The sequence below is a fragment of the Zophobas morio genome, unplaced genomic scaffold (assembly GCF_036711695.1).
Source record: "Zophobas morio isolate AGI-343-1 ecotype UQ-CSIRO unplaced genomic scaffold, CSIRO_AGI_Zmor_V1 ptg000026l, whole genome shotgun sequence".
Classification (NCBI taxonomy): domain Eukaryota; kingdom Metazoa; phylum Arthropoda; class Insecta; order Coleoptera; family Tenebrionidae; genus Zophobas; species Zophobas morio.
The window spans coordinates 9,670,634-9,695,916 of record NW_026972131.1 but is presented as its reverse complement, the minus strand read 5'-3'; the positions used below and the strand labels follow the sequence as shown (position 1 = coordinate 9,695,916).

Below are 25,283 nucleotides of genomic sequence, written 5' to 3'. Positions count from 1 at the left end.
TGACAAAATGGAAGTACTTTTCACGTTGTTGTTTTTACTCGGTCTAAGTACCGTTCAAAGTGCCCGAATTTTGATAGTTTTTCCTTTACCCGAACGCAGCCACTACATCCTTGCAAGCTCCCTAGCAAAAGCTTTAGCAGAGAAAGGACATGACATAACCATGGTAAGCCCTTTCGTGGAAGCAAACCCACCCACAAGCTCGTATAGAGAAGTACAACTCACTGGAGCTTTCGAAGACATACAAGGTAGTACCCAATGACTCCAAAGCACGAAATCCTCATTTCCATTTTTAGAAAAACAGAGCAAAAACGAACTCAACTTTTTTACTATCGAGGGACCAAACCCTTTTCTGAATGCCGTTCGTCTAGCTATGACATCCGACGAAGTCGAATCCGTCTTCAAACACCCAAATTTTCAAAAATTGATCAAGTCGAAGGAAACTTTTGATGTTGTAATAGTGGAACAGTTTCTGAATGATGCATTACATGCTCTAGCCACACATTTTAAGGCACCTTTAATCATATTTAGTTCTCTTGGAGCGAATTTCTGGGTTAATACGTTAACGGGAAACCCGGCTCCGACAGCATATGTACCTGACACTCTTTTGAAATTTTCGGAAAAAATGACGTTCGTTGAAAGATTGGTGAACACGTGTACGTATATTTTGAACGAATTGGTGTACAAGTTGTACGTTTATCCCAGACAAAGCGACATAGTAAAAAAATATTTACCAGGTGGTCCACACATCGACGATGTTATCTACAACGCGTCTATAATTTTTTTAAATTCGCACCCTAGTACCAGTCAGGCGGTACCGCACGTACCTAATATGATTGAAATAGGCGGGATTCACGTCCAAACACCAAAAGCACTCCCGCAACATCTGCAAACTATTTTGGACGACGCCAAAAAAGGGGTTATTTATTTCAGTATGGGTTCCAACGCCAAAAGCTCGCAGTTTCCTAAAGAGAAACTTGAAGCTTTTTTGAAAGCGTTTTCGAAATTGGAAGAAACGGTTTTATGGAAGTGGGAAGACGATATACTTCCGGAGTTGCCGACAAATGTAAAAACTGGAAAGTGGTTGCCACAACAAGATATCCTAGCACACCCCAATGTCAAATTATTTATAACACATGGTGGTCTTCTAAGCACGACGGAAGCTGTTTATCATGGTGTTCCGGTCTTAGCGATTCCGATTTTTGGGGATCAAACCATAAACGCCAAATTGGCTGAAAATAATGTTTATGGACTCGTGTTACCGTATGAGGAAATTTCGGAACAGTCTTTACAGAATAAGATTCAAGAAATTTTGAAAAATCCGAGGTGGGTATTTCTCTGATTTATAGCTGAGTTGTTTGATATAATTTTTGCAGATATAAAACTAACGCTAAACGAAGATCGAAGATATTTCATGATCGTCATGTTGGTCCGAAGGAAACAGCTATATATTGGGTGGAATACGTCATCAGGCATAAAGGGGCGCCTCATTTAAGAGTGGCAGGGGTGGATATGCCTTGGTACCAATATTTTTTGCTCGATATTGTAATTTTCATGTTGGTGTCAATCACGATAACGATTTTAATAATAAGGAAACTTTTTTGTAGACTAGTTTTAAAAAGTAAGCCACAGAAAATAAAGACGAATTAATTAATTTTTATAGAGGTTAACGAAAAATTTTTATAATTTCTCGAAGTCGGATTCATTAGGCCGCACTTCAAGAGCGAGGACAGTTCTGTCAAAAGGACTACGAAGAAATAAGTATCCCGTTTTCGTCTGTCTGTCTGTCTGTCCGTCTGTCCGTCTGTCTGTCTGTCTGCCATCCGGATTTTTATTAGACATTTAAGTACTACTTATTTTTTGCCTTCTTTTTTCTTAATATACATAGCCATCTTTTCTTCTGTTTTAAGATTCTAAGAATAAAAAAATCATCACAATAGAGATGGGGTGGGTGGGCGGGGTTAACATTTTTGCCATTTTTTCGTAATATACATAGTATTCTTTAAACAACAGGACATTCAAAAACATGATTTTAATTTCTTGTAAAGAAATAAGTTTTTTGTACTTAAGCTCCGCCCTCTAGGTTCTCGGCGAATAAAAAAAATCATCACAATTGAGACAGGGCGGGTGGGCGGGCAAACATTTTGCCTTTTTGTTTTAACATGTGTAGAATTCTTTTCACAACAAGAATCTTAAAACATGCTTGAAATGGTACATTTTTGCAAAGAAATAAGATTTTGCAATAATGGGGTGGAGCCTAATTGCAAAATCGATGTTTCCTTATACAAATTTTCATTTCAACATGTTTTAAATTTCTTGTTGTGAAAGGAAGTCTACATATATCGAAACAAAAAGGCAAAATGTAAGCCCGCCCACCCACCCTATCTCGATTGTGATGATTCTTTTTATTCGCCGAGAACCAAGAGGGCCGAGCTTAACTGCAAAACACTTATTTCTTTACAAGAAATTAAAAATATGTTTTTGAGTATCGTGTTGTTCAAAGAAAATTGTGTATATTAAGAAAAGAGGCAAAATATAAACCCCGCCCACCCACCCCATCTCAATTGTGATGGACTCTTTTATTCTTAGAATCTTAAAACACCTTTAAAATGGCAATTTTTTGTAAGGAAATACGGATTTTGCAGTTAAGCTCTGCCCTCTTGACTCACGAAAATTCGAAATATTTATTGAAGAATCGAAAAATTGACAATCAAAAACCCACAATATTGAAAAATTGACAAATTGAAAAATCGAGAAATTGAAAATTGGAAAAATTGAACAATAACAAAACTGAATATGTAAATTCCAAAACTTAAATATCGAAAAATTGAGAAACCTGAAGTTGAAAAAGCGAACAATCGAACAGCTGAAAATTCGAAAAATTGAAAAATCCAAGAATTGTGATACATTTTTTTTTTTCAAAAATCTCGAAGTGTATAATAAAATGGGAGAAGTCAAAAAATTTAAAAATAGAGAAACCAAAATAGCGCAAATTTGATAAATCGAAACATCGAAAAATTGAACAACTGAAAAATCGAAAAATCAAAAATCTAAAATTTAAAAAATCCAAAAATTAAAAAATCGAAAAGTGAAAAATACAGAGATCTAAACGCCAAAAAATTGAAAAACCGAACATTTAGAACATCGAAAATTTGAAAAAACGAAAAATCCAAAATTTAAAAAATCGAAAAATTGAAACTTGGAAAACTTTACTTAAAAATTGAAAAATCGAAAAATTGACAATCAAAAACCCAAATATTGAAAAATTGACAAATTGAAAAATCGAGAAATAGAAAAATGGAAAAATTGAACAATAATAAAACTGAATATGTAAATTCCAAAACTTAAATATCGAAAAATTGAGAAACCGAAAGTTGAAAAACGAACAATCGAACAGCTGAAAATTCGAAAAATTGAAAAATCCAAGAATTGTAATTTTTTTTTTCAAAAATCTCGAAGTGTAAAATAAAATGCGAGAAGTCAAAAAATTTAAAAATAGAGAAACCAAAATAGCGCAGATTTAATAAATCGAAACATCGAAAAATTGCAGTATTGAAAAATTGAACAACTGAAAAATCGAAAAATTAAAAATCTAAAATTTAAAAAATCGAAAAATTGAAACTTGGCGAAAGTAAAAAATCGAGAAATCGAAAAATTGAAATCTTGGAAAACCTTAATTGCTTAAAAATTGAAAAATCGAAAAATTGACAATCAAAAACCCAAAATATTAAAAAATTGTCAAATTGAAAAATCGAGAAATTGAAAAATGGAAAAATTGAACAATAATAAAACTGAATATGTAAATTCCAAAACTTAAATATCGAAAAATTGAGAAACCGAAAGTTGAAAAACGAACAATCGAACAGCTGAAAATTCGAAAAATTGAAAAATCCAAGAATTGTAATTTTTTTTTTCAAAAATCTCGAAGTGTAAAATAAAATGCGAGAAGTCAAAAAATTTAAAAATAGAGAAACCAAAATAGCGCAGATTTAATAAATCGAAACATCGAAAAATTGCAGTATTGAAAAATTGAACAACTGAAAAATCGAAAAATTAAAAATCTAAAATTTAAAAAATCGAAAAATTGAAACTTGGCGAAAGTAAAAAATCGAGACATCGAAAAATTGAAAACTTGGAAAACCTTAATTACTTAAAAATTGAAAAATCGAAAAAAACTGAAAATCCCAGAACGGACACTTCGAGGAACTGAGAAATCGAAAAATTGTAAAATCTAGAAATAGAAAAGTGCAAAAGTGGAAAAAACTAAAATTTTAAAAATCGAAAAATTGAAAAACAAAAACGTGAAAATCGAATAATTAAAAAATTGAGGAATTGAAAAAAACAAAAATCGTAAAACTGAAATTTGGAAAATTGAAAAACCAAAAAATCAAAAACTGAAAAATCGAAAATTTGAAAATCGAGAACTTAAATTGAAAAATTGAGAAACCGAAAAGTCGATTAGTCAATTAATTGAGAAAATCGAGAATTCTAAAAATCGAAAATTTAAAAAGGCCAAAAATTGAAAAATCGCAAAATTGAATAATTGAGAAATCGTAGAACTGATGAAATATCGGAAAAATTGGAAACCGAAAAATTAAAAAATTGTAAAAAACATGGATTTTTCAATTAGGCTCCGCCCCTAGGTCTGTCAACCAATGAAAACTTCATTACTACGTAGATCAGGGCTGCTATGGGTGGGGCTTAATCTTTAGCTTTAACTTTTTTCTAAATATGCATGGTATTTTTTTAATACTAATAGAAGATGGATGCCAATAGTAGTAGTCAGTCCGGTACGTCTGCACAAATCTGCAGAAAATGTAAATCAAAAGTTGTCAGTGCATTAAAATGTATATCGTGTGATAATGTGTACCACCTTAGTTGTGCCAAGGGTGTATCTTATGTAAAAATTTTGGACAGTAAGTCTTTAGTTTGCTGTGATAAAGTGAAAATGCCTCCTGTTATGTGCGAAGATTCTGAGTTTTTTGAAGCAATGGAACAAATGAGTGGTCCTGAGAAAAAGGTTGATATTGCTGTTTTCAATTATATTATTAAACAAAAAGACGAAATTATAAAGGAGCTAAGGGATCGTGTAAAAACGCAAAGTGAGATGATAGACATTTTGATAAAAAGTTCGAACAACTTGGGAGGCTCCACTGATTGTAGTTTATCATCAATGGACGCTTTTTCGAGTAAGATTATGAATAAAAACGTGAATGGTGTGGAAGCAAGAAAAGTGGTAAACAAAAGTGAACCTGAAATACGGAACACTATTATTTATCCTAATACGAATTTATGTAATGAAGTTGATCTAAATAATTCTTCAGACAATGGTAAAAATCCTTCTGAGAAGGAGGTAACAGCTGATACTTTAAAACGTCGGCCGAAAGTAAGTAAGTTAATTATTGGCTCAGCAGATATAGCTTCTAGTTCAGGTTCGTCAGATTTGTCATCGAGTGATCATGATTTCGTAGCTGTCACCAGAAAAAAAAGCAGTCATATACATATTACAAGAGTAAACCCTAATGTTGATGTGAACAAGATTACTGATTATATTAAATTTAAGTTAAAATCCCATGAAGAAGTGCTGAAAAATAAACGTCTTCCTGACTTTAAGCTTATTAAATTGGACTCTAAATTTCCTGAGTTATATAGTTCTTTCAAACTTAGTATCGATTTTGTATATCAAAATGATATTCTGGCTGCATCTTTTTGGCCCAAGGGTGTAGCGGTAAGGAAGTTTTTTCAATCGAAATCCATACATTTACAGCATAACACATAATTACAGAGCGTCAGAATTTTGTTCTACTCTTTTTTATAATGAGCTATCCTTACTGTTCTATTTTTTTTCTTGATGTTTAGATATATTTTGCAGGCATACGTTGTATTTAATTATTTATTTGTAAGATAGACTACTATTTACTTTTGTTTTGTATTCTGTAATTGGAGATTAATCTCTGTTGAGTACAATAAATTATTATTATTATTATTATTATTAATACCACGATACTCAAAAACATGTTTTTAATTTCTCCTAGAGAAATAAGGATTTTGCAGTTAAGCTCGGCCCCATTGGCTCACTACGAATAAAAAAAAATCATCACAATTTAGATAGGGCGGGTGGGCGGGGTTTATATTTTCCCCTTTTCCTAAATATACGTAGCCGTCTTTTCACTACAAGAAACTGAAAACATGGGTGAAATGGTACGTTTTTGCAAGGAAATATGGAGTTTGCAATTATGAGGTGGAACCTAATTACAAAATCGATATTTCCTTATATAGTGAACCAAGAGCTATAAGGTTATATGGCCATCATAAAAGTAGTTGACCACAAATAAATACCCCCTTTGTGTGGTTCGCACTAAGCTTACCGGTTGGCAATAAATCATCTTCTAAACATTTCTTGCTCATATTTAACAGGGCCGGCTTTCAAAGCGAGTGGTTATTTCGGAACCCTCAGCGGCTGCAGGTAGTAAAGAAATAATGGAGTGGTGGATTTTGATATTTAGTGAAAGCCGCCCCTGAACGAAACCACAAGAGCCGGTCGAGCTGCAGTGGACACGTTATTTACGACCCTAAAACCTTTTCTATTGTAAACAACTTAACTTCGACACAATGCAATGATTTTATGATGGCCATATAACCTTATAGCTCTTGGTTTACTATACAAATTTTCCTTTTTAAACATGATTTAAGTTTCTTGTAGTGAAAAGAAGTCTAGACATAATAAAACAAAAAGGCACCCTGTAAACCCGCCCACCCACCCTATCTCGATTGTGATGATTTTCTTTATTCGCCAGAACCAAGAGGGCGAAGCTTAACTGCAAAATACTTATTTCTTTACAAGAAATTAAAAACATGTTTTTGAGTATCGGGTGGTTCAAAGAATACTAAGTATGTTAAGAAAAAATCCCAAAATATAAACCCCGCCCACCCACCCCATCTCAATTGTGATGAACTCTTTTATTCTTCGAATCCTAAAACACGTTTAAAATGGCAATTTTTTGTAAGGAAATACGGATTTTGCAGTTAAGCTCTGCCCCCTTGGCTCACGAAAATTCGAAATATCAAGACATTGAAGAATCGAAAAATTGACAATCAAAAACCCAAAATATTGAAAAATTGACAAATTGAAAAATCGAGAAATTGAAAAATGGAAAAATTGAACAAAAATAAAACTGAATATAAATTCCAAAACTTAAATATCGAAAAATTGAGAAACCGAAAGTTGAAAAAGCGAAAAATCGAACAGCTGAAAATTCTAAAAATTGAAAAATCCAAGATGCGATTTGATGCAATTTTTATTTTTTCAAAAATCTCGAAGTGTAAAATAAAATGCGAGAAATCAAAGATTTAAAAATAGAGAAACCAAAATAGCGCAAATTTGATAAATAGAAACATCGAAAAATTGCAGTATCGAAAAATTGAACAATTGAAAAATCGAAAAATCAAAAATCTACAATTTAAAAAATCGAAAAGTAAAAAATACAGAGATCTAAACGGAAAAGATTGAAAAACCGAACATTTAGAACATAGAAAATTTGAAAAATCGAAAATTCCAAAATTTAAAAAATCGAAAAATTGAAACTTGGCGAAAGTAAAAAATCGAGAAATCGAAAAATTGAAACCTTGGAAAACCTTTATTACTTAAAAATTGAAAAATCGAAAAAAAAAAACTGAAAAATCACGGACACTTCGAGGAACTGAGAAATGAAAAATTTGTAAAATCTAGAAATAGAAAAGTGCAAAAGTGGATTTTAAAAATCGAAAAATTGAAAAACAAAAACGTGAAAATTGAAAAAATCAATACTCGTAAAACTGAAATATCGGAAAATTGTAAAACCAAAAAATCTAAAACTGAAAAATCGAGAACCTAAATTGAAAAATTGAGAAATCGAAAAGTCGAGTAATCAATTAGGTAATTGAGAAAATCGAGAACTCGAAAAATCGAAAATTTAAAAAGGCCAAAAATTGAAAAGTCGCAAAATTGAATAATTGAGAAATCGTAGAACAGATGAAATATCGGAAAATTTGGAAACCAAAAATTAAAAAATTGTAAAAAATGGATTTTTCAATTAGGCTCCGCCCCTAGGTCTGTCAACCAATGAAAACTTCATTACTATGTAGATTAGGGCTGGAATGGGTGAGGCTTAATCTTTAGCTTTAATTTTTTCTTAATATGCATGGTATTAAATTGAACACCACGATACTCAAAAACATGTTTTTAATTTCTCCTAGAGAAATAAGGATTTTGCAGTTAAGCTGCGGCCCCAGTGGGTCACGACGAATAAAAAAATCATCACAATCTACACAGGGCGGGTGGGCGGGGCTTATATTTTCCCCTTTTTTAAATATACATAGCCATCTTTTCACTACAAGAAACTTAAAACATGGTGGAAATGGCACATTTTTACAAGGAAATATGATTTTGCAATTATGGGACGGAGGCTAATTGCAAAATCGATATTTCCATTACAAATTTTCCATTTTAAACATGTGTTAAGTTTCTTGTTGTGAAAAGAAATCTACATATAATAAAACCAAAAGGCAAAATGGAAGCCCGCCCACTCGCCCTATCTCAATTGTGATGAATTTTTTTATTCGCCATGAAACAAGAGGGCGGAGCTTAACTGGAAAATACTTGTTTCTTTACAAGAAATTAATATCATTTTTTAAGTATCGTGTTGTTCAAAGAATACAGTGTATATTAAGAAGAAGAGGCAAAAAATAAACTCCGCCCACCCACCCCATCTCTATTGTGATGATCTTTTTTATTCTTAGAATGTTAAAACACATTTAAAATGATGAATTTTTGTAAGGAAATACGAATTTTGCAATTAGGCTCCGCCCTTAGGTCTACCAACAAATGAAAACTTCAATGCTATTTATTAGATCAAGGCAGATTTGGGTGGCGCTTAATATTTAGCTTTAATTTTTGCTTAATATACATAGTATTTTTTAAATAACATGAAAAAATCATCACGGTTGGGATAGGTCGGGTGGGCGGGGCTTATATTTGAACTTTTTTACTTAATAAACTTATGTTGTTGTCGTAGCCGTCTTTTCAGAATAAAAACCGTCAAACATGTTTAAAATGGTAAATTCTTGTTGACAAATATGGAATTAGAATTAAGCCCCGCCCGTCGATCTGACAACGAATGAAAAATTCATCGCAATTGACAATTGAGATCGTTGCCTAATTTGGCTTTATTTTTTCTTAATGTACATAGTATTCTTTAAACAACACGATACTTAAAAACATGCTTTTAATTTCCTCTAGAGAAATAAGAATTTTGCAGTTAAGCTCCGCCCCATTGGCTCACGACGAAGAAAAAAAATCATAACAATTGAGATAGGGTGGGTGGGCGGGGAAATATGATTTTGCAATTATGGGACGGAGGCTAATTGCAAAATCGATATTTCCATTACAAATTTTCCATTTTAAACATGTTTTAAGTTTCTTGTCGTGAAAAGAAGTCTACACATAATAAAACAAAAAGGCAAAATGTAAGCCCGCCCACCCACCCTATCTCGATTGTGATGATTCTTTTTATTCGCCGAGAACCAAGAAGGCGGAGCTTAACTGCAAAATACTTATGTCTTTACAAGAAATTAAAAACATGTTTTTTAGTATCGTGTTGTTCAAAGAATAATGTGTATATTAAGAAAAAGATGCAAAATATAAACCCCGCCCACCCACCCCATCTCAACTTTTTCATTCTTAGAATCTTAAAACACGTTTAAAGTGGTAAATTTTTGTAAAGAAATACGGATTTTGCAGTTAAGCTCCGCCCCCTTGGCTCACGACGAATAAAAAAAATCATCACAATTTCGATAGGGTGGGTGGGCGGGGCTACATTTTGCCTTTTTTTCTTAATATGTGTAGACTTATTTCAACAATAAGAAACTTAAAACATGTTAAATGGTAAATTTTTGTAGTAATCAACTTAATTTTGTCAAATAAATCCTATCTAAATTGTGTAAAATATGGTCAGTATGTACTTGTAATTTATCATTGCATTCATAATTTTTAGATTTGCTTATACAGGGCGACTAAAAAAATTAATGAATCAGTACATTTTATTGAATAAATCAAGAATTGCAAAACTTGCAGGCATCGTAAATTGTTCATCAAAATAAAATGTGTAAAGAAAAAACAGCTTTCAACCAATTTTTTGTTTATTGACATTATTTTGGGACTTTTTAAAATTTCACTTGGCAGCAATGAAACGTACGGAAGAAACCTCAGCCGTTGAAGTTCGTTGTTCGATAACTTACGCTACTGGCCGTCAGATGGCGCGGCAATTTAATGTACGTACATATAACTGTCATTATTATAATTTCGAAAGCAAATTAAGCTTCGTTAAACTAAAATCTACATTTTTTTAACTCTAAAATACTCAATATTTCATGTTTATTTATTTAGTGGCAACATCGCCGTCTTTTCAACAATTAAAAAATTAATAGCATATTTTAATTCCTGTAATTTTGCCACCCAACCTCGCCTCTTATCGCGTTTCCGCCTCGCACGACCTAAAAACCCAAATCCATCAACGCTCGCAGACATAGACCGGTTTGGTCTGCACTTTCGGTTTCAAAATTCTGTGTCAGCTCTGTATCAGGAGCGCAGCAACCGAAACAAGTCGCAGTCGAATTGGTACTGATTTTCTTGCATCGAGAGCAGTTCCGCTCTCCCCACAACCGCAATGCGTCTACAACACAAAAGTGATAAGGTCCGATCGGTAAGTCTTCAATTAGCAAAATTTGCCGAAGAATGTAGCCGATGCACGAACGATTGAACATTTTTTCAGTAAATTATTGAGCTTGCTTCGATTTTTCTATCACCTTTTATAATTATTCCTGCTAGATCGCACCTATTACAGCCGCCTGAGCAGAATCTTATCACACTAATCGGAATGATCCCCCGAGATCTGCGAAGTGCGGAATTATGTTAGCCTGAAGGGACAGAGAGTTGTGTAATTGCACCTTTGCTGGGTTGACAACTAAAAATTAATGATTTGTTGTGTGACGTCATCGAGTTTTTGTTGGGGATGGGTGTATAAATTTCGACAATATATTTTTTAACCCCATTTTTTCGTTGAACTAGCGTTATAAAAGTAATAGTTTCTGGCTTCGGGCAAAATTCGGTCGCTTTGTCTTATCCGACTCCAAGTGGCTTTTTCCACCTCCCTCCACATAAATATTTAACAAGCAGTTGTTCCGTTCGAGACAAACAGAAAAAATAAATGTATCATTTCGTGGGATGCCTCAATCATCCCCGACGTCACGTGGGGGTGTTAAGTAATCACTTTCTCATACTACGGCCTTATTTATTTCGGCGAAAAATACGCATTTTTGTCGTAAGTAACAAGTTAAAAGCTCTCGCGACTGCCGCCTGGCGTCCCGAGGGAATGCCGTGACGTCAGAAGATCCTGGGAAATTTAGTCGCTCCAGGTCCTGTATAAGCTGCGTAGACAGTGCATTATCCCTCTGGAGTATCGGGCTGGACAACGATCTGCGTCGAAAATGGGATCCCACCTGTTCCTTTTTTGTGTCGATCCCCATTTTTCTTTATTTCGGCGAATTTTAATCCTCGTCTGGGTTATTAATATTGTTCGGGCTCACAATGGCGTGACGTCACAGCCGGCATAAATTGCTTTTAATTGTGTTTATTACGGGAACGGCTGTCAAGTGCGGTATTTTTCAGTTGGGGGAATAATTGACAAATGGAATTTTTACAGATCGAACAATCAAGGTCGACGAAACGTCAAAATTAACATTTATAGAAAACTCACGTCTAAGTGGTCAGTTCCGTTTCAGTTGTTGCTTGTCTAATTTTTTATTTAAATTTTTGCGAAAAACTCGATGTAGTAAAAAACCTGACAAAAAAAACTTGGTCCAAAGTACGAAATTCGTGAGCGTTAGCAACAACCAAGTTTGGAATTTAGAAAAAAACTCCATGATGATGATAACCGGTTCTTCCGAACCGAGTACACAGAATCAGACGAGTTCAAGCATTTTCGGTCCCAGTTGAATAAAAAAACTTTAAATGTGTCGGCTACAGTTATCGAGTCGGCCTTGACTCGTGCTGATTACAATTTCATAAGTCACTATATAATTTTCTGTATTATGTTATGTTGTTATCGCCTTAAGTGCAGAAGCGTCATTTTTACTAAAGAACTGTGGTAGAGTTACAAGAAAGAGGGAGTTGTGTTAACTTTTTTCTGTACGCTTGGGTAAGTGAAAAATCATCTTCTTGCTAAGTGAAAAAACGGAAATTGATTGCGATAACCGTAAAGTTGAGAAGTTAGGGACCCGAAAACTACCCTTTTAACGAAACTGACAAGTATTAAACCAGAAAAGCCGGCCAATCGACGTACATCTAAAGAGTTGATGAGAATTTTATTGGCTGCATCTTGACAGGTCGGTGTTTTCGCAGCTTTAATGAAAAACTAGGTGGAAAATGAGCATTAACAAATTGTCCGGTTTATTTAAGTGGTCGGTGGATGGGTGTTTAACAAATTTGATAAGAAGCAACCGCAATAGTTATCGTATTTTAACTTATTTATAATGGCTATTAAAAATTTTGACCTTTGGAGTTGGCCATGTAAGATTAATCATGAAACATTTTTCTATCGAACGAAAATATTATAAAGAAAAAACTGAGTTGAAAAAAATTTTTGTTTTAATTGAAAAATCGGATTACGCAGAATTGAAATATCGGGCAATAGAAACATGAAAAATTCGTAAAATCGAAAAATGTAAAATTTAAAAAATTGAAAAATTGAATAATCGACATATTGAAAACTCCCAAAATTAAAGTGTCGAAAAATTGGGAAATCAAAAAAATGAATAATCGAAATATCGAAAAATTCGAAAAACGACAAATCGAGAAGGCGAAAAGTCGAAAAATCCATAAATCGAAACCCTGAAAAATCAAAAAATCTAAACTTTAAAAAATCGAAAAATGGAGATAATAAAAATTGACAATTCTAAAAATCAAAAATTCAAAAAATTGAACAGTTCGATATCGAGAAATCAAAAAATAAAAAAACGATAAATGAAAAAATTTAGATTTTAGGAAATCGAAAAATGGAGATATGTATTAAAAAATTGAAAAATCGAAAATTCAAAAATTTCAAAAATCGAAATACGAAAAGTCGAAGAATTGAAAGATTGAGCAATAGAAACACATCAAAAAATGTAAAATAGAAAAATGGTAAAATCAAAAAATCCAAAATTTTAAAAATCGAAAAGCTGAAAAACCGAAAAATCAAAATACGAAAAGTCGAAAATTAAAACATCGAAAAATTAGAAAAACAAAAATCGGAAAGGCGAAAATCCAAAAATGAAAAATTCGAGAAATCAAAAAATTTTCAAATAGAGAAATCTAAATAGCGCAAATTTGATAAACAGGAACATCGAAAATCGAAAAATCAAAAAATCCAAAAATTGAAAAAGTAAAAAATGGAGAAATCAAAAAGCCGAAAAATCGAGAAATCGAAACGCCAAAAAATGGAAAAATGAACAATTGGAAGATCGAAAATTTGAAAAATCGAAACATCCAAAATTTAAAAAATCGAAAAGTTGAAAAATCGAAATATTGAAAAATTTCAAAACTGACATTGCGAAAAACTGGGAAATCGAAAAATCGACAAATTAAGGAACCGAAAAATGCAAAAATCGAAATACGAAAAATCGAAGAATTGAAAGATCGAGCAAGAGAAATAACATCAAAAAATGTGAAATCGAAAAATGGGAATATCAAAAAATCCAAAATTTTAAAAATCGAAAAATTGAAAAACCGAAAAATCAAAATACGAAAAGTCGAAACACTGAAAGATCGAGCAATAGAAATAACATCAAAAAATGTAAAATCTAAAAAATTAGAAAATCAAAAAACCGAAAAATTTCAAAATTGAAAAACTGAAAAATTGGGAAATCGAAAAATTGAAAAATTGAAACATCGAAAAATTAGAAAAACAAAAATCTGAAAGGCGAAAATCCAAAAATGAAAAACCGAGAAATTCAGCGAAAAATTGAATACCTGAAACATGGAAAGATCGAGAAGTCGAAAATTCGAGAAGTCGAAAAATTTTCAAATAGAGAAATCTAAATAGCGCAAATTTGATAAACCGAAACATCGAAAAATTGAAAATCGAAAAATTGAAAAATCAAAAAATTGAAAAATCAGAAAAACCAAAAATTGAAAAAGTAAAAAATGGAGAAATCAAAAATCGAAAAGCCGACAATTTGAAAAATCGAAATATTGAAAAATCCCAAAACTTAAATACCGAAAAATTGAAAAATCGAGAAAAAACTGAAAAATCCCAAAACTGACATTTCGAAAAACTGAGAAATCGAAAAACTGTAAAATCGAAGTCGGCAAACAGAAAAGTCAAAAAATCTAAAATTTTAAAAGAAAAATTCAGAAAACAAAAACCTGAAAAAATGAACAATCGAAAAATCGACAAATTGAGGAATTGAAAAATTCAAAAATCGTAAAACTGAAATATGGGAAAATTGAAAAACCGAAAAATTAAAAACTGACTAATCCCAAATTTGAAAAAACAAGAACTTGAATTTGAAAAACTGAAAAATTGAAAAGTCAGGGAATCGACAAAACGAAAGAACGAAAAATCGAATCGAAAAATCGACAAATTAAGGAACTGAAAAAATCAAAAATTGTAAAACTGAAATTTGGGAAAATTGAAAAACCGAAAAATTAAAAACTGACTAATCGAAAATTTGAAAAATCAAGAACTTGAATTCAAAAACTGAAAAATTGAAAAGTCGAGATTAATGGAGAAATCGAGAACTGGAAAAATCGAAAATTTAAAAATACCAGAAATTTAAAAAGTGGAAAATAGAATAATTGAAAAATTGTAGAACTGAAATATCGGAAAATTGGGAAACCGAAAAATAAAAAGATCGAGAAATCGAAAATTTGAAAAATCACAAAATCGAAAAATTGAAGAACCAAAAAAGTGAGCAACTCGAAAAATCAAAAATTTAAAAAGGCCAAAATTTGAAAAATCGGAAAATCGAATACCTGAAAAATCGTAGAACTCAAATAGAGAAATTAAAAAATCGGGAAATCGAAAATTCGGAAAATCGAGACATTGAAGAATCGAAAAATTTAGCAATCAAAAAACCAAAATATCGAAAAAATGAGTAATTGAAAAATTGATAAATTGGAAAATCGAGAAATTGAAAAATCGAAAAATTTAGAAGCCAAAAGTTGAAAAATCGAGAAATCGAAAAATCAAACAACCGAAAATTCGAAAAATTGCGAAGTCCAAAAATTGTTGTACAATTTTGATTTTTTTCCCCAAAAACCTCGAAGTCTAGGATAAAAATTCGCGGAGTCAAAAAATTTAAAAACAGAGAAACCAAAATAGCAAATTTGATAAATCGAAACATCGAAATATCAAAAAATTGAATAATTGAAAAATAGAAAAATCGAAAATCTAAGATTTTAAAACTCCAAAAATTAAAAAATCGAAAAAGTGAAACATAGAGAAATCGAAAAGTCGATAAGTCGCCAAATGAAGAAATTTAATCGAAAAAAATTGAAAAACTCAACAATCGGAAGATCGAAAATTTGAAAAAACGAAAAATCCAAAATTAAAAAAGCGAAAAATTTAAACGTCGCAAAAGTAAAAAATCGAAAAAAGCGAATAATTGAAAAGTAGAAAAATCGAAATATTGAAAAATTCCAAAACTTAAATACCGATAAATTGAAAAATCCAAGAAAAATTGAAAAATCCCAAAATTGACACTTCGAAAAACTGAGAAATCGAAAAATTGTAAAGTCGAAAAATCGAGAAATAGAAAAGTGCCAAAGTCAAAAAATCTAAAATTTTAAAAATCGAAAAACTGAGAAAACAAAAACCTGAAAAATTGAATAATTGAAAAACTGGGGAATTGGAAAAACCAAAAATCGTACAACTGTAATATCGGAAAATTGAAAAACCGAAAAATTAAAATTGAGTAATCCAAAATTTGAAAAATCGGGAACTTGAACTGAAAAATTGAAAAATCGGAAAGTCGAGGAATCGAGAAATCGATTAATGCAAAAATCGAGAACTTGAAAAATCAAAAATTCAAAAAGCCATAAATTTAAAAATTCAGGAATCGAAAAATCGTAGAACTGAAATATCGGAAAATTGGGAAACTGAGAATTTAAAAAATCCACAAATCGAAAATTCGACAAATGAAGAATGAAAACATTGAAAAATCGAGAAATTGAAAAATTGAAGAACCACAAAACTGAATAAACCCCAGAACTTATGTATCGAAAAATTGAGACACCGAAAGTTGAAAAATCGAGAAATCGAAAAATCGAAATGCCGAAACTTCGAAAAATCGAAAAATCAAAAAAATTCTTATATGTACAATTTTGATATTTTTCCCAAAAATCTCGATGTCTACCGCGAAACATCGAAAAATTGAACAGTTGAAAAATCAAAAAAGTAAAAAATAAAGAAATCGAAAAATCGAGAAATCGAAACGCCAAAAAATTGAAAAACTGAACAATTGGAAGATCGAAAAATCGAAAAAATAATCCAAAATTTAAAAAAAATCAGAAAATTGTAACGTCTCAAAAGTAAAACTCTAGAAATCGAAAAGTTGAAGTTGAAAAATCGAAATATTGAAAAATTCCAAAACTTAAATACCGAAAAATTGAAAAAAAGAAGAAAAACTAAAAAATCCCAAAAATTAGACTTCGAAAAAGTTAGAAATCGAAAAATCGTAAATCGAATCGAAAAATCGAGAACTAGAGAAGTACAAAAGTCGAAAAATCTAAAATTTTAAAACTCAAAAAATTGAGGAATTGAAAAAATCAAAAATCGCATAACTCAAATATCAGAAAATTGAAAAACTGAGAAATGAAAAATTGAATAATCAAACAATTTAAAATTCGAGAACCCGAATTGAAAAACTGAAAAATCGTTGGGGAATCGAGAAATCGAAAAGACGAAAAATCGATTAATCGAGAAATCGATAACTCAAAAAATCGAAAAAAAAGTGAAAAATTAGAAAATCGAATAACTGAAAAATCATAAAACTGAAATATCGGAAAATTGAGAACTCGAAAAATGAAAAAAGCCAGAATTCGAAAATTCGAAAAATTGAAAAATCCAAAATTGTTATACAATTTTTTTTTTCCAAAAATCTCGATGTCTAGGATATAAATTCAACACGGATTCAGAAACCATAAGTACAGAACTGTCTTACTCTACAAAATTTAGATAACATTCGATTGTTTCGGATGACACAGACCGACGAAAACGGGAGACCTATTTTTTCGTACTCTAGAGGTCATAAAACTCTAAGAAGACATGAAAGTAGCCCGATGGACCCGACTACAACACTTCCTTATCTTACACTTGCGAAATAATAACTGAAGAAACTTTTATTCAAAGTAGGCCCTGAGATGCGGTAGCGGTTGTGGTGCAACGCTGGGTTTTTTAACAAATGTATAAACCCACATAGTTCACCGATTAATAAGTCAGGAAATTCTGCAAACAGCAACGTTGTGATTGATTAGTATTACACAGATATTGCAAAACAAACATAATTATTAATCCGCCGCAAAAAAGTGATGACGCCATCTGAAATAGTACGTCAGAGCGAGGGAATTTAGGTGTCAATAACTTCCAAGATTTCTAGTTAATTACTTGGAAGAAAACACTTCTGCACTGCGAACTCGTTTTTATATACCAGTTTTAATTTTTAGAATTGGTGGTTTACAATAAATATTAACACTTATTGTGAAATCAGATTTAGTTTTTTAATTAAAAAAAAAAACAAAATAAGAAATGTTGTATGAAAATTTAAACTTTAGTTTTTCAGGTTATTTGTTCAATGATAATTGTTATAAGAATCTCTTCAAGTCGACCTCAGAAAATCCCATGATTCACCTTGGACTTTCAATCTAAGATCGTCCCAGATTTATGGCAGACTTCGCCTTTACCACACACTTTGCAAAGAGATTTTTTTTTAATTTCGCGGTCCTAAAAACCAGAAGCTTCTTCACAACCGCGCTTCCACACTGAAAACCCCAAACCCTTTATCAATGAACCAAATTAACCGGTTAACGGCGGTTCACTCCTCCATCAAACCCCGATTAGACATGCATGCGTCGACGCCCGGAATTTTGACCACTTAATTGCTGCAATTCGGTGTTTCGCAAAAATGTCCTTTGTGACGAAGTTTCGCCGCATTGATTTTCGATTACCCCACAGGGGCAGCTAGGTTATTGTGATGTCAACGCTTTGTTCCCGGCTGAGGTAAATCGCGAAAAACGATGAAAATTCATTCGGCTGACGTCATAATACAGTCGCAGTTTTTCGGGGAAAGCTTTCGTTATTTATTTTCAAGTAGTGTATTATATTTGCTTCGCGGTAGCTCGAAGAGCTCGAAGTCGGCCAATCTTAAATCTACAACGAGGCTCTATAACCACATTGTTAAGTGGCGAGATTTATGACGATTATATTCGATGGGTTTAGAATACGGATTCAGGGGTACTTGACGCTATTTGTGTGTCTGTATTGTTCTGCGGGCTTATTCACGTATCGGTTTAGAGTTTAATCAACAAAATGGAAAATGCAAATGTTAAGCCTGGCGGAATTTCGAATGGAGGTAGTACAGTGGCGTAGCTAACTTCCACTGCGCCCCCCCGCAGTTTATAGTAAGCGCCCCCATACACCAAATTTAAAAAGTAATATAAAATTAATATGAAATTACTGGTTTACCAGTAGTGGCGCCGAATAACACAGATTTACAAATAATAATAATTTATACACATAATAATTTTTAAAAATTGTTAATTGATTATACTGGCTTCATTCGACGTTGTCGAGAGTTCATAAATTCGCGTATGACACTGTCGAGCTCTAATTTTTGGGATCGATCACACTCAATGCTCAACACAGCTAAGTTGGTTAATCGTGTTTGACTCATCGTGCTTCGCAAATACGATTTAATTAATTTTAATTTAGAAAAAGATCTTTCTGCCGTTAAAAAATTATTGTCTATAAACAGAAACTTAGCAATATCTGTAATTTTAGTTATTTTTACTTCCCGAGCGTAAGCAAAGGAAGTATTGTAATCGAGTCCGTCGGCCGACTCTCTACTTTTACGTTTTCTCGATCTTTCATGACCCCTAGAAGACGAAGAAATAGGTCTCCCATTTCCGTCTGTCTGTCCGTCTGTCCGTCTGTCCGTCCGTCTGTCTGTCCGTCTGCCGTCCCGGATTTTTATTAGACAGATAATCTCCGAAAGTACTCGACCGATTGTTGTGAAATTTTGTACTTATATTAAGAATATCATGTAGATGGTAAAACGCTAACCAAAATTTGTCCAATCATCCCCACCACTAATGCGATGACGTCACTTCAAAATTGTACATAGTAAATGGGTTTTCAATTGTATAAAATAACATAGTCCTACACATGTAGTTTACAACTCTGAATCGACTTTTCACCCGAAACGTCCAGATTTTTGGAAAAAAAATCAAAATTATAAAACAACATTTTGAAAATTAATTTTTAATCTGCTAACCAGAATGCTTTGAAATGTTGCAGATGTTTTAAGGCTATAAAGAGCATCATAAATCTTTAGTCAAAAAATATTTGCTTATCCCCTCCAAAAACTTGATGACGTCAGCTCAAAAGTTTGTGGAATAAATCATATCTAAAATGTACAAAATATGATGAGCCTGTACTTGTGATCTATCACTCCATTCATATTTTTTGGATTTGCATATACAGGGTGACTCAAAAAAATTAATGAAGGCGTGAATTTATTTTATCGATTTAATCAGGTATTACAAAACCGAATGCTTTGAAATCTTGGGAATATTTTAAAGTTATTATAAGCATGGTAAACTTTTGTACAAAATGTATTTGTTCATCCCTCCTAAAAAATTGATGACGTCACCCTTAAATTTTGCTGAATAAATCCTATCTAAAATGCAAAAAATATTATGAGTTTGTACTTGTGATTTATCATTCCATTCATATTTTTTAGATTTTCTTAAGAGGTGGTTCAAAAAAATTAATGAAGTCAATTTATTTTATTGATTAAATTAAAGGCAACACTTATTATTAGTATTACACCCCAACCAACCCAATTTGGTAGACACAAAATTTGTTAAAGGAAAAACTCAGTTGAAACATAAGGGTAGCACGCTTATTTACATCGACTTTAACATTACAGACCTGCATTTGTTTTATGCGCTCACTTGGTTCCGCGAATGTGGAATAGACATGTTTATAATCAACCAGTTGTGAATTTCACCGTCAAGAATTAAAATAAAACCCAATGTTTTATATAATAAGCGGAAGTCGAAGCAATAAAACCGATGGTCGTTTTGTTTACAGTTTCTCTGTTTGACTCTCACGTATGCTGTTACGCCTGTCATCTTAAATTAAGAATGTTTATACATACATGATTTTCAGTTGCCTCTGATACGTATACGTGAGTAAATTGTTTCGTTATTTTATTGATTATTACAAATCAATATTCAAAACGACCCAATTCATTTTCCCGAAAATTTGAGAATATAATAATTTTATTCTTAGTATTACACTACATCTATCCCAACTGATATACGTGTCCTTGCAAAAATGTTGAAGACGTCATCGCAATTTTTTTTTAAATTCCCACTACAAAAACGTAATGAGAAAAAAAACACAATAGGCATGCAGTCGTCAAGTTTCCGACAGCGAGGGAAGTACTGTCTAAACTCTTTAGACCAATTTTTTGATGTTAAAATAATTTCAGCTCATAACTGTTGAGAGATTATATCTAATGGCAATTAGAGAATCAAATTTCGATGACCATCTGGTGGGGCATAACTTTTTTAAAGTTTTTTTTATAACACATTTATCATTTTCTTTCATCTCAATGTTAAGTTGTGGCCATCTTGGTAAACTCTTACTGAAATAGACGTATATAGCATTTATTAAATCATAAAATACGGAAATTCCTGGTACATTCTTAACAGAATCATTAAGGACTAAATTGAGGTTATGTGTAGCGCAATGAACATATTCGGCGTAATGATGTTGTTTCAAGTTCTTCATTTTCCCGATTTTTTAATTTTCATTTTCTGGATTTTATATCACAATTTTTCGTTTATTCAATTTTTCACATTTTCAATTCCTCGATTTTCTAATTTTCAATATTTAGATTTTACAATAATTTTCGTGTTTTCGACCGCCATTTTTCGATCTTTAAGTTTCTCAACTTTTAATCTTTCGAAAATTTGAAAAAACGAAAAAAGAATTGAAAAATCGAAAGATTGAAACGTGGCAAAAGTAAAAAATCGAGAAATCAAAAAATTGAAAACTGGAAACATCGAAATATTGAAAAATTCCAAAACTTAAATACCAAAAAATTGAAAAGTCGAATAGTCGAGGAATCGATTAATGGAGAAAATCGAGAACTCGAAAAATCGAGGCATTTAAGAATCGAAACATTGAACGATCAAAAAACCAAAAAATCGAAAAATTGAAGAACCAAAAAACTGAACAAATTCCAAAACTTTGGTATCGAAAAATTGAGAAACCGAAAGTTGAAAAATTGAGAAATCGAAAATTCGAGAAATTTGGTACATCGAATAATGGGAAAATTGAAATTTTGAAAAATTAGACTATTGAAAAATCGAAAAATTGAAAAATCAAAAAATCTAAAATTCACAAAATTCAAAAATTGAAAAATCAAAAAAGTAAAAAATGGAGAAGTCGAAAAATCGAGATATTGAAACGCCGAAAAATTGATAAACTGTACAACTGGAAGACCGAAAATTTTAAAAATCAACAAATCTAAAATTTAAAAAATCTAAAAATTTAGACGTCGCAAAAGTAAAAAATGGAGAAATCGTAAAATTGAAAAATCGAAGAAAAACTGAAAAATCCCAAAACTGACATTTCAAAAAAGTGAGAAATCGAAACATCGAAAAATTTAACAAAAATCAAAAATTTAAATTTGAAAAAATTCACAAATTAAAAAATCGAAGAAGTGAAAAGTACACAAATCGAAAAATCAAAAAATTGAAAACTGGAAAAATCGAAATATTGAAAAATTCCAAAACTTAAATACCAAAAAATTGAAAAGTCGAATAGTCGAGGAATCGATTAATGGAGAAAATCGAGAACTCGAAAAATCGAAAATTTAAAAAGGCAAAAAATTGAAAAATTGTAAAACCGAGAAATCAAAAATTCGAAAAATCGAGACATTTAAGAATCGAAACATTGAACAATAAAAAACCAAAAAATCGAAAAATTGAAGAACCAAAAGACTGAACAAATTCCAAAACTTTGGTATCGAAAAATTGAGAAACCGAAAGTTGAAAAATTGAGAAATCGAAAATTCGAGAAATTTGGTACATCGAATAATGGGAAAATTGAAAATTTGAAAAATTAGACTATTGCAAAATCGAAAAATTGAAAAATCAAAAAATCTAAAATTCACAAAATTCAAAAATTGAAAAATCAAAAAAGTAAAAAATGGAGAAGTCGAAAAATCGAGATATTGAAACGCCGAAAAATTGATAAACTGAAGAACTGGAAGATCGAAAATTTGAAAAATCAACAACTCTAAAATTTAAAAAATCGAAAAATTTAAACGTCGCAAAAGTAAAAAATGGAGAAATCGTAAAATTGATAAATCGAAGAAAAACTGAAAAATCCCAAAACTGACATTTCAAAAAAGTGAGAAATCGAAACATCGAAAAATTTAACAAAAATCAAAAATTTAAATTTGAAAAAATTCAAAAATTAAAAAATCGAAGAAGTGAAAAGTACAGAAATCGGAAAATTAAAAAATTGGAAAAAATTGAAAAAACAAAAAATTGAAAAATCGATAAAACGGAAAATCGAATGGAATTTGTTTTTACGATTTTTTAACTTCTATTTTTTTAATTTTTTAATCTGTATTTCAATTTTTCGATTTTTGGAATTTTCTGTTTCTCATATATAGGTTTATCGATTTTTTTGAGATTTTCGATTTTTCCGTTTATCTTTTTTTTAAGTAAATATTTCAATTTTGAATTTTCCGATTTCGGCCTATTTCGATTTCTCGATCTTTTGAAGTCTCAAGTTTTCGATTTCGATTTCTTGGTTTTTCGATTTTCAAAATTTTCGATTTTTCTAGTATATATTTTAAATTTTCGATTTTTTAAATTTTCCATTTTTCGCTTTTATAATCTTTATGTTTCGATTTCCCGATTTAAATTTTTTAATGTGTTTCAATTTTTCCATTTTTGGAATTTTAGATTTCTCATATCTCAATTTTCCAATTTTAAAAATTTTTCGATTTCTCGATTTTTAAGTTTTCGCTATCTCAATTTTAAACATCGCAATTTTGGAAATTTTTCAATTTCTATATTTTTCAGATTTTCGATATTTTCATTTTCCTGATTTTGTAATTTTCATTTTCTTGATTTTACATCACAATTTTTCATTTTTCCATTACCTTTATTTTTTCAATGTTTCTTTGGATTTAATAATTTTTTGTTTATTCAATTTTTTACATTTTCAATCTTTGATTTTTTTAAGTTCTTGATTTCCAATTTTTTTATTTTTCGAAGCTTTCATTTTGTACTTTTTCAGTTTTACAATTTTTCTATTTTATAATTTTTCGATTTTGTTTATTCGAAAAGTTAAAAACTCGAAAAAATGAAAAATTGAAACAATGAAAAACTAAATACCGAGAAACTTAAAAATCAAAAAAAAATTAATGAATCGAAGAATGGGAAAGAAGAAAAACCATTCGAATTGAAAAATTGGAAAATCCAAAAATTGTAAAATCGAAAAATTATAGAATCTTGAAAATTGTAAAGTCCAAAAACTGTGACATTCAAACACCGAAAAATTGAAAAATTCCAAAAACGAAAAGCTGAAAAAGTGAACAACTTTAAAAATTATAATTATTAGGAGTGTTACATAATTAAAATGAAAACTAGAAAAACTGCAAATGAAAAATTAAAAAAACGGAAAATTGAAAGCCGAAAATTGAAAAAATAAAGAAAATTAAAAACCCACACGAAAAATTGCAAATCGAAAAATTGACGAAATTAAAAACTGAAAACTCGTGAAATTTGCAAACTCTAAAATTTGGAAAATCAAAAACTGAAAAATCGAGAAATCCAAAAATTTTCAAAACTAAAAAGTCGAAAGATTGAGAAATCGGAATTTTGGAAAATCGAAAAACCGAGGAATTCAAACTGAAAAAAGATCGAGAATTCAAGATGTCGAAAAATCTAAATATCTAAAATTTTAAAAATAGAAAAATTACAAAAACAAAAAATTTAACATTAAAAAAAACACAAAATTAAAAAGTCGAAAAATCGAGAAATTGAGAAATGGAAAAATGAAAATTTAGAAAAACCAAAGATTGAAAAGCATAAAAAAAATTAAAATCGGGAAATCGGAACGTAAAAAAAATAAAATCGAACAATTGAAAAATTTTAAATTTAAAAATTCGAAAACTTGAAAAACCGAAAAACTGAAGAAATGAAAAACTAAAAAATCGACAAATTGAAAAACCCAAAAATCGATTTCCGGTAAGTCGAAAAATCAAAATTTAAAAAGTTGAAAAATGAAAATATCAAAAATCTGAAAAATATAGACATTCTCAAAATTGAAATGTTGAAAAATTGAGAAATCGAAAACTTGAAAAATCCAGAAATCGAAAAAAAAACGAAAAGTAAAAGCATTTTAAAATCGAAAAAACGAAAAATCGAGATGTAAGAAATCGAAAATTCCAAAATCGAAAAATTGGAATACACGTTAAAAAGGTTAAAATCGGAAGATCGGAGCATAACAAAACATAAAATCGAAAAATGGAGAATTTAAAAAATCTAAAACCTTGAAGAAATAAAAAATTGAAAAATGGAAAAGCCGAGAAATCGAAATTAAAAATTTGAGACATCAAAAGATCCGAGAAATGGAGAAATCGAAAAACCGGAAAATTTAAAACTGAAATACATATTTAAATTTAAAAAAAACGATAAATCAAAATATTTAAAATTCGAAAAATCAGAAATTTTAAAAATCGAAACATTGAGAAACCGAAATACCAAAAAAGTGATAAATTTTAAATTAAAAAATTGGAGATATTATAAAATCCCAAAATTGGAACAATTAAAACTGAGAAATCGAAAAACTGAAAAATCTATAAATTGGACAGAGGAAAAATCGAAAAATCAAAGAACTGATTAATAGAGAAATTGAGAAATGTAAAAATGATTTTTTTTTAAATTGCAAAAATTGTAA

At 30.7% G+C, this 25,283-nt stretch overlaps 2 protein-coding genes across 3 annotated transcripts in view; both read left to right on the top strand.

The window, feature by feature from the left end:
• The first annotated feature begins 7 nt into the window (after positions 1-7).
• Positions 8-1,653, top strand: LOC135136436 (UDP-glycosyltransferase UGT5-like). The gene is made up of 3 exons (XM_064065698.1): positions 8-245; positions 294-1,323; positions 1,374-1,653. Exons 1-3 carry the CDS (start codon positions 8-10, stop codon positions 1,645-1,647), a joined length of 1,542 nt encoding a protein of 513 aa, XP_063921768.1. The 3' UTR covers positions 1,648-1,653.
• A 9,027-nt stretch (positions 1,654-10,680) lies between these two features.
• LOC135136322 (facilitated trehalose transporter Tret1-like) overlaps positions 10,681-25,283 on the top strand; it is a 40,231-nt gene continuing 25,628 nt past the window's right edge. The window contains exon 1 of one of the 2 annotated variants that reach the window (XM_064065550.1): positions 10,681-10,736. The gene's annotated coding sequence lies outside the window, so the exon portion shown is untranslated. Of the gene's footprint in view, positions 10,737-12,068; positions 12,231-25,283 lie in introns of those variants that run through there. The other variant, XM_064065548.1, reaches the window with a different exon arrangement.

Coding starts and splice junctions, on each gene's coding strand:
- LOC135136436 (XM_064065698.1), top strand. CDS start 8: ATGGAAGTACTTTTCACGTTGTTGTTTTTACTCGGTCTAAGTACCGTT. Junction 246..293: donor AGCTTTCGAAGACATACAAG/GTAGTACCCAAT, acceptor TTCCATTTTTAG/AAAAACAGAGCAAAAACGAA. Junction 1,324..1,373: donor GAAATTTTGAAAAATCCGAG/GTGGGTATTTCT, acceptor TAATTTTTGCAG/ATATAAAACTAACGCTAAAC.